A 13296-nucleotide genomic window follows, 5' to 3' on the forward strand; every position below is an offset into this window, starting at 1 on the left:
ATAGCATTGCAGCCGAAAATACGTACCCATCCTCTTAAATATCTAGGCATCACAATATCTAGAGCCGCAGGTTGCCTGAATATTGTAGCGTGCTTACGGTTAAAATAATACTCTCGGTTCGTTTATACGAATTTATTTATACAAGTTACAGATCGAATTTATTTTACAGACTAACTACTCCTAAAAATTCCATCCTTATTTATATTGAATATAAAAATACAAGCCATGTTCTTGAACGTTCTAGAAAAATAGAACCGCCCAACATTAGTAATGCGTAGGCGATCTTTTTCGAGAAATCTTTTCCTCGCTCGTCTGATGAGTCATCCTTCCAGATGTCTCCATACGTAACGAGCTATCGACACGAAACCTGTTATTTGCTGTCGGTAATTCGTCACAATATCTTATATGGAGAGATTAAACTATCGGAAAAGAAATGAAAGGCAGAATTTACAAAACAGTCATCAGACCATTAATGACTTAGGTGGCAGAAACATGACCTGACACAGAGAGGACAAAGATAATGCTAGAAACAGCGGAGATGAAAACCCTTAGAAAAATCGAGAGTAAAACACTATGGGATAGAGATAGAAGTACAGATATACGACGGAGATGATACAAGGTGGAGAACATCACGAGTAGAATGGAACGATCACATAAGGTGAATGACAGCATATAAAGTAGAAGGGTCTTTAATGTATTTTTAATTTTCGACATTCCGCAGTACTTTCCTTTTTTGCTTGAATTAAACTTCATTTTTTTTAATACATTAGTTAGTTCTGTTCTTGTTTTACCGTATCATTTGACATATTTTCTCTATCACTAGTAACTTAGTCTTATCCTAGTCGACCTACCCCAGTATCACTGTTCAATTTTAGTACCTATTCACTTTGAAACTAAGAAAAAATATAATAGTTTATTTTCCCGACCTATATAATTTCTTTTTCTAAATAATATTTGTAGGTCAATACATTTTACACAGACATCACACGTATGAGCACGTATTTTCAATATAACAGTTCGGAATTATCATCAGCTTGATAAAATAATATAAACGGTTGTTCTAGAAACATGTCTGAATATTATAACGTGAATAGGGTACATGTACTACATTGATGCGAAGAACAATAAGATAACCGAGCTTCGTTTAGTTCAAAATCAACTTCGTTAAACTAAGTTCGAACATTAGATATTTAGATTATTTTCAAAGTTAGTTCGCCTCAATGGATAACTGAGGATATAATAACAATGAATGAATGAGTATTTATTCATCTAAAAATATCAATTGTGCTTTATGTATTATGTATTTTACCCGCGATTTGGAACTTTTAGATCTATGTATTGTTAAATAATTTTATGGGGAAAATTTAGAGAATTAATTTTATGTCAAAGAACACGACATCGTAAATTTTCATCGCCCTGTATATAGCCAAAATTTGTAAATAATATGATTTAGCCGTAAGCAGTGTTTCGTGGAAAGAGGAAATGTTTAGTGGTAAAGATTCTACGAACGGACTTATACAAATTTAAACAATGAACTAAAATACGGTCAGATTAGAAAGTGAATGTACTCGCGGTTGTAGTAGACAATAGAATGTTTCTAAATGGTTTCCTAGAAAAAAACGACGATAAACAATTTTATTTAGTTTTAAAATTTTCTAGGATGTAAGAAAGAAATTAATTTTAATATCTCCTGGAAATTTGACAAGACAGAAAATTTGTATACAACACTATTTGTTCTTAAGAAATGAAAGTAGGGATGTAATGAGAGATTGACGGAGGGAGAACAGAGTGGTTGAGTCTCAGATTGATGAAGGAAAAGGGGTTATGTACTATGTACTGTGTAATTAAGATTGGAAGGGAGCAGTCCAGTTCGAAAAATAGTAATTTTGTGCAAAGTGGTGAATTTGGTGGCAGTGTAAGCAGATTCCTCTTGAGACGAAATCGTGATCGAATCGAGAAGTACAATCTCCTCGTGTCCGAAGAGATTCCAGTTTTCTGTCTGGAACGTGTAGCCGGTTTGCATCAATTTTGCACAAGATATAGAGCTGAGAGAAAAAATCTTGTAATTGTAAAGATTGATATTGTTTGTATTGAGTCGAAAACTAAATAGAGGAGAGATTTCGAGCGAATGCTGTTTTTTGTTTGTGAAACAGTTTTGGAAGAGAAAGACCGTAGCGGCATCCGAGGAGCACGTGTGGGAGAACCGAGGACAACACAATCTATGAGAAGAAGTAAAGAAGATAAAAAAAGGTTAGTCAGATTATTTGTGAAAAGGAGAGAGTTGTTATACATTACATACCATATTTGTTTTTGTAAATCAGTTTTTTCAGCATAATTTATTCATTCATAAATTCATAGAAGAGATAAATAATCTATTTAAAAAGGTGAAAATTAAATTTTGTTTTTTTAATAATCAGAACAGTCTACCGAATCATTTAAATGAAAATTTTTAAAAGAAAAAGGAGATAGTAGAATTAAAGATTAATTTTATTAGATAAGAAATTTTAACAACAGAATAAAGTTTTAGCATACATTTTGAATCTTATATTTATGGTATAGTATATAAATAAATAATATTTATAAAATTTACATGATTTTGAGTATATTCATTTTCCCTGTTTTGTCCTGGATAAAGTAAGCAACGAGAAATACTAGAAACCACAAACTAAAGGCGATACATTAAAATCAATTAGCCCTGAGAATATTTTTTATTGGAAAGTTTTTATTAAATTTTGTTTTTTTTCCATGAGTAGTAATAAAATAATAATAATTAATTGATTAATTGAATTTATAAGATGCTGATCAATCTCATAACAGTGAGAAAATACAGAGCATAACAGTATATTAGTTGGATCTTGTTGAATTTATTATTATTTCTGTTAATATAACTAATATTTTTAATGACTGCGTGCATATGCTCTTTATTGATTTTAAACAGGCCTACGACTCCATATTTATAACGAAATGGACTATACGAAGTATTCCGATAGGTGTGGTGCGGAAATTTAATTAAAAATGAATATAATAAAACAAACGGTAATTTTATTGTTGTAACGAAAATGTGTTTCGTTAGGTCTCTCGGAGAGGGTCGAGTCGGTGTGTGTGTGAACCGTTCACGTGTTGTGTAGTAACTAAAGAAAACAACCACAAACGATGATAATGTTTGTGTTCCTTTCCCCTTGACCAGATGAGCAAATAAATCACTAAGTCTGGCGTCTACTTTTACAGTTTTAAGAAAAACAATTTCGAATGCATAGCGAGCTGTTGACACAATAACTGTCTGATAAAGTACTCAATTAATGAGGGTGCAGCCTGTTGCACCGACAGACGAAAAACAGATGTGACAGGGCCAAGCCCTGTCTCTTAACATTTTGTATTTGAATGACTAACGCTGGTTCGTTTTTGAGAAAAAATATTAAAATTAAAATTAGCAAAAATAGTAATTAAAGCGTATCGCTATAGAAGCAATGAGATCACTAAGGATATCAGAGAAACGGACTCTAATTAATACAGGAAATAAAGTCATGATAGAGGGAAGTTTTTCAAATCAGTTTAACGTCAATGGAGGACTAAAATAGTATTAGAAAAGATAATTATTAGAGGAGCCAAGATGCAGACAAGCAGTACGATTCTGAACAAAAGTCAACAGTGCATAGGTTTTGCAGATGACTTGATGTTTCTGACACGTTCAAGAACAGAACTTCGAAAAATGAACAAAATTTGAAGAAGCACCTAGAAAATATAGCCTGATCATAAACCAAGAAAAAACCAAGCATATTGAAATGAGAGGGGTATTACGGTAGGTGTGAGTTGACGGAATTAATTAAAAAATAATCAAAATAAGTTAACGACGAACAGTAAAATATTTATTTATTTTGGTAACAAAAAGGTGTTTTGCTTAGGTCTCGGAGTGGGTCGATTGTTAGCGAGAGTGCGGCTTGTTCGCATGCTGTGAAGAGACTGAAAAAAAAAGCCACAGACGCTAATCTGTTTGTGTTTCTACCCTCTGACCAGATGGGCAATACATTATTTAGATCTGGCGTATAAAAACAGAAACACTTCTGCAGTTTTAAAACGATTGCATGTCCAAAGTGAGTTGTTGACATAATGGTCTGATATGATAATTAATTTATGGGGAATTCAATTTGTTACACTGAACACACCAAAAACATATGGTTAGGGATGCATTTCGTTTTGTAAAACCATGTCTTTCTTAGCATCTGGTTTGTATATTAACTGTGACTTTTATATGGCCCATATTATTTCGTTTTGAGAAAAAATTATTAAAATTAAAATTAGCAAAAATAGTAATTAAAGCGTATCGCTATAGGGGAAATGCAGATCAAAATAAATGGATCTCTAAGAACGAATGACAGAGAGTATAAATTTGAGAAGGAAATAGAATTTGAGTACCCTGTGAGTAACTGTTACAAATAGAGGAGACGGAGAGAGAGAAATAGATAAACGGTTATTGAAAGATAGCAAAGCAGTAGGATCATTAGACGCACTGTTGAAGGCAAAAAACGTGTCCAGGGAGCCAATAGTGAGATCAACGGTGTTGTATGCATGTGAAATTTAGACAATGCACCAGAAAGAAGAAAAGAAGCTAGAGATTTGGTAGAGAACAATCATGAGAAGTTTTTGGTGGTATAAAGGAGGCTAACGGGGAATGGCGGAGATAAATAAATTAGAAGCTAATGAAGATGTATCTCTCTCTCTTCAATTCTAACCCCCGGAGAGAGTGTAGTGGGCGACGTAATGTCGTGTATTGTCCGTCTCTAAAGATATCTGCCTCTGGTCATTTCTTTTAACTCATGACCCATAGGTCTTTTGCATATTCCTAAAATTTGATCGATCCATCTTGCTGGGGATCTTCCTCGTGATCTTTGGCCTCCACCTTTCCTTGTATAATGAGTCTTTTCATGTTTTCTGTGTTTGCTCTCATAACATGCCCAAAACATTTTAATTGTTGGAGATGGACGCCTCAATAACAATGACAAGACAATGAAAATGTATAAGAGACCGAAAATAACACAGAAAATGTGGTGCAGAGAGTTAGATGGTGGGGACATGTTTCACGAATGTCTCAAGGAAGAAACGTTCTAAGACCACGAAGGTCATAGAAGAATAGGGTAAAAGGGACTGTAGAGAACAAGTTAAGGACCGGAGAAGTGGAAGAATCTAGTCTAGGTCTAGAGTCTAGGTCTAGAGTCTAGACTAGACTATCGAAACCAAGGGTCTCTAAGCGTTAAGACTGAAGCGACCACTTTTTTTATTCTAGATGAGATTGTAGTTTAGTACCCAAAAAATACTACTAGTACGATGTTTTTAGCTACTGATAAATATTCTTGACTTACCTTATCTAGGTTGATTTTGTTGAAAGGGAACCATTTTCCTATAAAAACGACCACGGGTCTACCGAGCCTATCGACTCCACTTTGATACAAACACCCAATTCCTGATACTTCCGTCAAGTCCTCTGATTTGGCACGTCTAAGAAGTCGCTCGTATCTGCAACAAAAAAAACAACAGATTATTTAAAGAATGACAAAAGCAAAAACAAAAAATAAGTCATTAAAATTTTTAATTTACTTAGACGAAAAGAGTCATATCTTAATTTGCGAAATTTTCGAGAATAATAATTTTAGAAATAAATAAATATTTAAAATATGTTAAAATGTCAACTCGTTAAATATCATCTAACGGAAATTATTATAGTGTCAATTAAGCCACTGCAAGAATGAGCTCAATCTCTCCTTCTCCATTATACAGGGTGTTTCATTAATAATTGTCCATATAATAACTGGAGAAACCTTAGCACAAAATACGAAGATTTAACCTAAAACACTCAAATAAAATGTGGTTACTTACTGAGTTACAGGGTGTTTTATCTAAAAATTTAAAAACTATTTTTGTATAGCATTTTAAAACTATTCGACGTATCCTTTTCATACTTGGTAGGTAGTATAGGTACTGTACAAACTACTAAATTATGTTAAACAAAGGTTTCTGACTATTACCAGAGGCGTACGACGGGGGAAAGTGAATGGTTGACCCTTTCCAAATTCTACGCCACTGGCGAAATTGATATTTTGGTTAAATTTTTAAATTCTCCAATACTTTCTATGAAAATAATATACTCTTCCTTCATAACGATAAAGTCATTAGTTTTCGAGATGTTTGCAGTTAAAAATGAAACGACACGGTTATTTTGATTAATGTATTGTGCCGCATCATTCTTAGTTTCAAATATCTCGAAAACTAATCAATTTATCGTTACGAATCAAGAGTATAATATTTACATAAAAAGTATTGCAAAATCAAAAAATTACACTAAAATAGCAATTTCGTCAGTGGCGTAGAATTTGGGAAGGGTCAACCAGCCACTATCCCCTGTCGTACGCCTCTGTTAGTAGCTAGAAACGTTAATTTATCTTAATTTAGTAGGGTGTACAGGACCTACACTTTCTGACAAATATCATAAGGATACGCCAAATAGTTTTAAAGTACTGGGTACAAATAATTTTTAAATTTTAATCATATTTGAATCGTATCATAAATTAATCAAAATAACTGTGCCGTTTCATATTTAACTTCAAATATCTCGAAAACTAATGACTTTATCGTTACCAAGGAAGAGTATATTATTTACGTAGAAAGTATTGTATAATTTAAAAATGGCACTAAAATAGTAATTCCTCCAGTGGTGTAGAATTTGAGAAGGGTCAACCATTCACCATCCCCTGTCGTACGCCTCTGGTGGTAGCTAGAAACGTTTGTTTATCATAATTTAGTAGGGTGTCTAGTAGTCGCACTTTCTGCTAAGTATGAAAAGAATACGTCGAATAGTTTTAAAATGCTGAGCAACAGTAATTTTTAAATGTTTAGATAAAACACCCTGTAACTCAGTAAGGAACTACATTTTATTTAAGTGTTTTAGGTTAAATCTTCGTATTTTACGCTAAGGTTTCTCCAGTTACTATATGGACAATTATTAATGAAACACCCTATATATCTCCATTATTTTTTTCACAACTCTACACCCTAACAACACAAAACATTCCAGGAATGTACTATCAAAGTTCTATTAATGTTTAAATGTCCTGGACATTCAAGGAACATTCGGTGCCTATCTGATTAAATTATTGGTGGAATGTTACCACAAGACATTCTTTGAACATACTACCAATATCCTATATTTTAAGAGAGGCCATTTACTATTAAATTTGCGTTCATTTTCAAATTTGCCGCGCATGTATCTATGTAAGGTCGCGTGGTCATCACATTTCATGATAACCTAAAAATTTCTGATTGGAAAATGCATAGATAAAGACTATTGGGAAAATGGAAATTAGTGGCTTTTTTTGCTGTTCTGTCTGTTAGTTTTGCACTGGCTGGATTTCTTTTGTTTAAACAATTATGTAAGTATTATAAAATCCGTTTTCAATTTTCTTTATTCTATATGAATCGAATTATTTATGCATATTATTACCTGTAAATAGTACCTATTTCTTTTGATTTTTAATTGTAAAGAATAGAAAAATTACCATTCATTTTAATTTTTTTTTAGAATCAGCTGGAAGTGGTCTACAAAAAAAACAAAACAGGAAGGAAACGTACAGCCCTGTGGCTATGAAAGGCAAAAGAAGGATTTAAAAAGTGTATTGGCTAATTGGAAGAAACTCCACATTGTCGATGCAGAATAAGTTATTACTTTATAAACAAATATTAAGACCTGTACCTGTATGGATTTATGGATGTCCACTATGAGGGTGTACTAGACCACGTAATATAAAAATTATACAAAAATGCCAGAACAAAATACTGAGAAATATTGTAGATGCTCCTTGGTATGTGACAAACAGTGATCTCCATAAGGACCTAGGAATGGAACCTAGATATAATCAGCAAGAAGATGGCAGGAAGTCACGAGCAACAACTTCATAAGTACGAGAATATTGAGGCAATCTAGCTCCTCGATACTACTGGGCAAACTAGAAAATTAAAGAGGACAAAGCCTTTTGAACTAGTTTGAGTGATAGAAAATAGAGAAAAGCAGAGCATAGTGCTTGTGTGCCTGTGAATGTTAGAATAGTGCACGATCTTGTTAGATTAGATAAGAGACGCCATGGGGTAAGCTCTTCATTTTAAGGAACAGTAGTAATTTAGGCTAAATTAAATATATAGTCAGATACTCATTGGTCAGTTATGACCAGATTGTAATTATTGTAATGTACAATTCAATACAATCAATCGTCATCGTAGTGATGATTATGGAAAAAAATATATGACAAGATTTTGTGCAATAAAAATGTTTATATATTTATCAAGGATGTATCATTTGGTATGGCCACATATACTTCTGGTATATCGTCGGTGATGTGACAATACCTCCTATCTGTTTTTTCATGAATTTTGTAGGAGACGAAAAACCATTTTTAGGGTCATCTCCTGTTTTGACATGTAAATTTTGATGTTTTGTAGTAAATAAATACAGTCGAAAAAATGAAAGAATACCCATGCACGATCACATCAATCACTTATTTTTTATTTGCTGTCCTTTTCTATAAATAACAAACGATTGTTATAGAAAAAGATAGCAAATACAAAATAAGTGATTGATGTGATCGTTCATGGGTATTCTTTCATTTTTCCGACTGTAGTTGAATTTACTTCAAAACAGGAGGTGACTGTAAAAAAAGATTTTAGTCTCTCTTACAAAACTCATGAAAAAACAAATCGGAGGTATTATATGTCACATCAGCGACTACATATATCCAGGGAATGTCTAAAAAATATACTGTGAATATCCAAAGAACATTCATATACATTCGTGGAATGTTCCAATAAGATATTCAGGGAATGTTTAAAATGCTGACAGAGGACTTTCCTGAGACATTTAGGGGACGTTCTTGTGCTATTGAGGACATTCCAGGAATGTTTTCAATGTCCTGTGTGTACATTCTAGGAACATACATGGAATGTTTGGTGTTATTAGGGCAGTTGCTATTTAGAGTCCGTATTGTGAGATTCTTATCCTCAGGACCAGCAACCTACACTGTGGGGAAGTCCTTTATATAAAAATGTACTTTATAACATTTAAAGAGTGTTAGCCCATCTATTTTGGTGGCTCAACCATGTATACCTGTAAGAAGCACCCATGATGAAATTTTTATTACGAAAACGGCCTGTGATATAACCCAAAAGGGTGTTTTTAATATAAATATAACTTTTATAAAGGATTTTACTTAAATTTTTTTATACATCCACAGGAAATTATTTTTCCTTGTGGATATTTCTTCTTTTGTATTATCTGGACCTATTTCTTCTGAAGTAAGTTCCATGTGTTCTAGTTCCCCTCTGTCATCATTGAACAATTAGTAGATGAATTCTGCCCAGCGTTGTACTTTCTCATCCGTGTGAATTAAAGTAATCCACTGTCTATTCAGAACTGCACCCATGAGATTTTGTATTCTTAATTCTGGCATTGATTTAACTGTCTTAATCGTATTTTTTTAAGGTACTCGATCTCTTTACATTTATCTTGAACGTATTTTTCTTATGCCTGCGCTATCAACTTCCTGATGTCGTGGCTAATCTCCATGTATTCATGATTATTTTTGTCCTGACATTGTCTCTGATTGTTCCGTATTGAGTATCTTGTCATTCATCAATTCCCCTTTTCTCCTTGCGCAAGTCTTTAGTATTTCTTTAATACAGTTCCAGTAATTAATGTTTTAGACGATTCCAGTGCCCTTTAATATCCTTACTAATATATTATACCTGTGTTCACTTTGCTACAGCTCATATGCAGTTCGTGTAGGAGGCATTATTTTATGTAGGGTTCCTTATAGACCAGGGCGCATCTGTAAAAAATTAGTACATTTGGACGTTGAGAGGTTACTCAAATTTTTTTGCAGTAATTGCTTGAAAATAAATCAAGTAATAATATTTGAGTTATCCTCCCTCTCAAAAAGGTCCGGAACATTGTTTAAATAATCAAAATGTCAAAAAATTAAGGAAAAATTCGATTTTTTTCTTCGTTTTTTGATTAAAACTTTAAAAGTATTCATTTCCGAGAAAAATTGTACTGACATAAAAGTTGCGCAATTAAATTTCCTACAATATAGAATTAGTTAAAAATTTAAAAAATAGTCACCCTTGTTGCAAAATAGCAATAATTGCGAAAAAACCATACAAAAACAAGTATCCGAATTTTACGTTTTTCAACCATTTATGCTACACTTAGGACCTTCATATTTCACCCAGAAAACTGTATGATACAGAACAACAATACTGTAAATTTCATTAAGATCGGTTCAACAGATTTTGCAAGATAAATTTTGCAATCCAGCTGTCGTAAAAAAAATTCATTTTTTCAAAATGTTACAGGACTGAAAATAAAGCAGAGAGAAAGTTGAAATTTTTTGCTGATAGAAGTGTACTGTACCTTTCATTTGCAATTTTGCAAAATTAAAATCGATTAACACCACGGCGTCAGGAATTTTTTTAAATAAACATTAATTATTGGTGCTACGCGCAGGACAGCGGATAGTTTGCTCTGATTGGGCATTCCAATCACCTTTGATAATGATTGATACATTTTAATTTTTATTACATTTCGATATAAATAAATAAATTTGTTTATTGCAAAATAAAAACACATACTGTATCCTTTGAAATAACACTTTTATTAGCAAAAACTTTTTTTTGTTCATATATTTTAACTTAGAGAATAAAAGTTTATTATTTTTAAACATATGCAATTGTTTAAACAATATTTCACAAACAATAATAAAATTAGTTTGATTTTTGTGGAATTAAAATATTAAAATACAGCAAAATATAGAGTAAGAAAATAATATATTAGATAAAGATTGGAAAAAATTTTGGTGGAAATCAACTTGTGTGAATCGAACACCGCTGTCCTGCGCGTAGCACCAAAAATTAATGTTTATTTAAAAAATTTCCTGACGCGCTGATAATTAATCGATTTTAATTTTGCAAATTGCAAATGAAAGGTACAGTACACTTCTATAATCAAAAAAAAATTCAACTTGCTATCTGCTTATTTTCAGTCCTGTAACATTTTGAAAAAATGAATTTTTTTGCGAAAGCTGGATTGCAAAATTTATTTTGCAAAATCTATTAAACCGATCTTAATGAAATTTACAGTATTATTTTATTGTATCATAAAGTTTTTCTGGGTGAAACATGAAGGTCTTAAGTGTAGCATAAATGGTTGAAAAACGTAAAATTCGAATACTTGTTTTTGTATGGTTTTTTCGCAATTATGGCTATTTTGCAACTAGGGTGACTATTTTTTAAATGTTTAACCAATTCTATATTGTAGGAAATTTAATTACACAACTTTTATGTCGGTACAACTTTTCTCGGAAATGAATACTTTTAAAGTTATAATCAAAAAACGAAGAAAAAAATCGAATTTTTCCTTAATTTTTTGACATTTTGATTATTTAAACAAGGGACGAATATTTGAAAAACTCCTAAATGAGGACAGAGCGGAATTTTTAAATAACAGTGATACCAGCAATGTAAATATCTTAGCCTCACCATTACGGGTAACAACAAAAGAAGTAGAAGAAGTATGTAAGTTTTTAAAAAATAACAAAGCACCAGGACCAGGGAACATACCAGCTGAACTAATAAAATATGGCACAACAAAATTATATGAAAACCTGGCTAAACTCTTTCAAAGATGCATCAACGGAGTGGAAATCCCAGAAGAATGGAAGACATCATGGATATCCACCATACATAAAAAAGGCAGACGGGATCAATGTGACAACTACAGAGGCATCGCTGTAACGAACTCGATCAGCCGAATATACGGAAAACTGATTAAAAATAAAATCGAAAACGAATATAAAGATATAGAAGCTGAAGAACAGGCAGGATTCAGGGCAGGGAGATCAACGGAGATCAACGGTTGACCATCTGTTTTGTATTACACAGATTATTGAGAAGAAACTGGCCGTCAACCAGGAGGTGCATCTGTTATATGTGGACTTAAGAAAAGCGTATGATAGCATCCCACAAAACAAATTATGGGAAGCATTAGAGAAAACCAATATAAGCGCAAATTTAATAACAGCGACGAAACAATTGTATACCAAAACTGCATCAAGGGTGAAAGTTGGAAGCAGGCTATCGAGAGGATTCCAAATTAGCAAAGGCCTAAAACAAGGGTGCTGCCTTTCACCGACATTATTTAAGATCTACCTCGAACAAACTCTAAAACTTTGGAAACGCAAATGCAAAAACATGGGATTACCGATCAGCAACAATACAATATACACTTTGTCATTTGCAGACGACCAACTTGTACTAGCGCAAGACTACGATGATATAGAATATATGACAAGGAAATTAATAGAGGAGTACAAAAAAGGTGGTTTGGAAATAAACATAAAGAAGACCGAATATATGTGTATCGGTGGGACACAGCAGGACCTTACACTGGGGAATGGCGAAATTATTAAACATTGCGACGCATATAAATACCTTGGTATGACCATCACACAAGAAGGAAGCGTAGACCGGACGATAGAAGAAAGAAACAACCAGGGAAGAAAAGCAATTACCCTTCTCAATAGCATCCTCTGGGACCAGTCAATATCAAACAACAACAAACATAGAATATACAATACAATTGTTAAGAGTATAATCACTTACAGCAGTGAAGTATGGCAAATAAAAGAAAGATACAAGAGAAAACTTGAAGCAACAGAAATGGATTTCTGGAGGCGCTCAGCAGGAAAATCAAGATTAGAAAGGGTAACCAACAACAGAATTAGGGAAATAATGAATGTGAAACACACAATAGTAGATGACATTAGTACCAAACAGCTTAGATGGTATGGACACGTATAAAGAATGTCCGAAGAACGACTCCCGAAACAAATCCTAACGTGGACCCCTCATGGTAGACGAAAAAGAGGAAGACCCCGCCTGAGTTGGAGAGAAGGCATAAATCGAGAAATGAGAGAAAGAGAATTGGATGAAGACCTTTGGATGGACCGAAGTGAATGGCGACTAGGCATCGGAAGACGTAGGAGAACGTTTTAAAACCGATATATATATATATATATATATATATATTATTTAAACAATGTTCCGGACCTTTTTGAGAGGGAGGATAACTCAAATATTATTATTTGATTTATTTTCAAGCAATTTCTGCAAAAAATATGTTGAGTCACCTCTCAACGTCCATCTCAAAACAGATGCGCCCTGGACTATTAAGTTTGCTTGTGTGGCTATTGTAGGAATTAA

The 13296-nt window shown here is 33.1% G+C and overlaps 1 protein-coding gene across 1 annotated transcript in view; it reads right to left on the minus strand.

Annotated features, from left to right (window-relative positions):
* The window catches only part of LOC114331990 (protein GDAP2 homolog), a 301926-nt gene that overhangs the window by 28051 nt on the left and 260579 nt on the right, over nt 1-13296 (minus strand). The window contains exon 9 of the mRNA XM_050644685.1: nt 5358-5511. Within this exon, the coding sequence (XP_050500642.1) occupies nt 5358-5511 (154 nt within the window). The remainder of the gene's footprint in view (nt 1-5357; nt 5512-13296) is intronic.

Source organism: Diabrotica virgifera, chromosome 2, assembly GCF_917563875.1.
Source record: "Diabrotica virgifera virgifera chromosome 2, PGI_DIABVI_V3a".
Lineage (NCBI taxonomy): Eukaryota > Metazoa > Arthropoda > Insecta > Coleoptera > Chrysomelidae > Diabrotica > Diabrotica virgifera.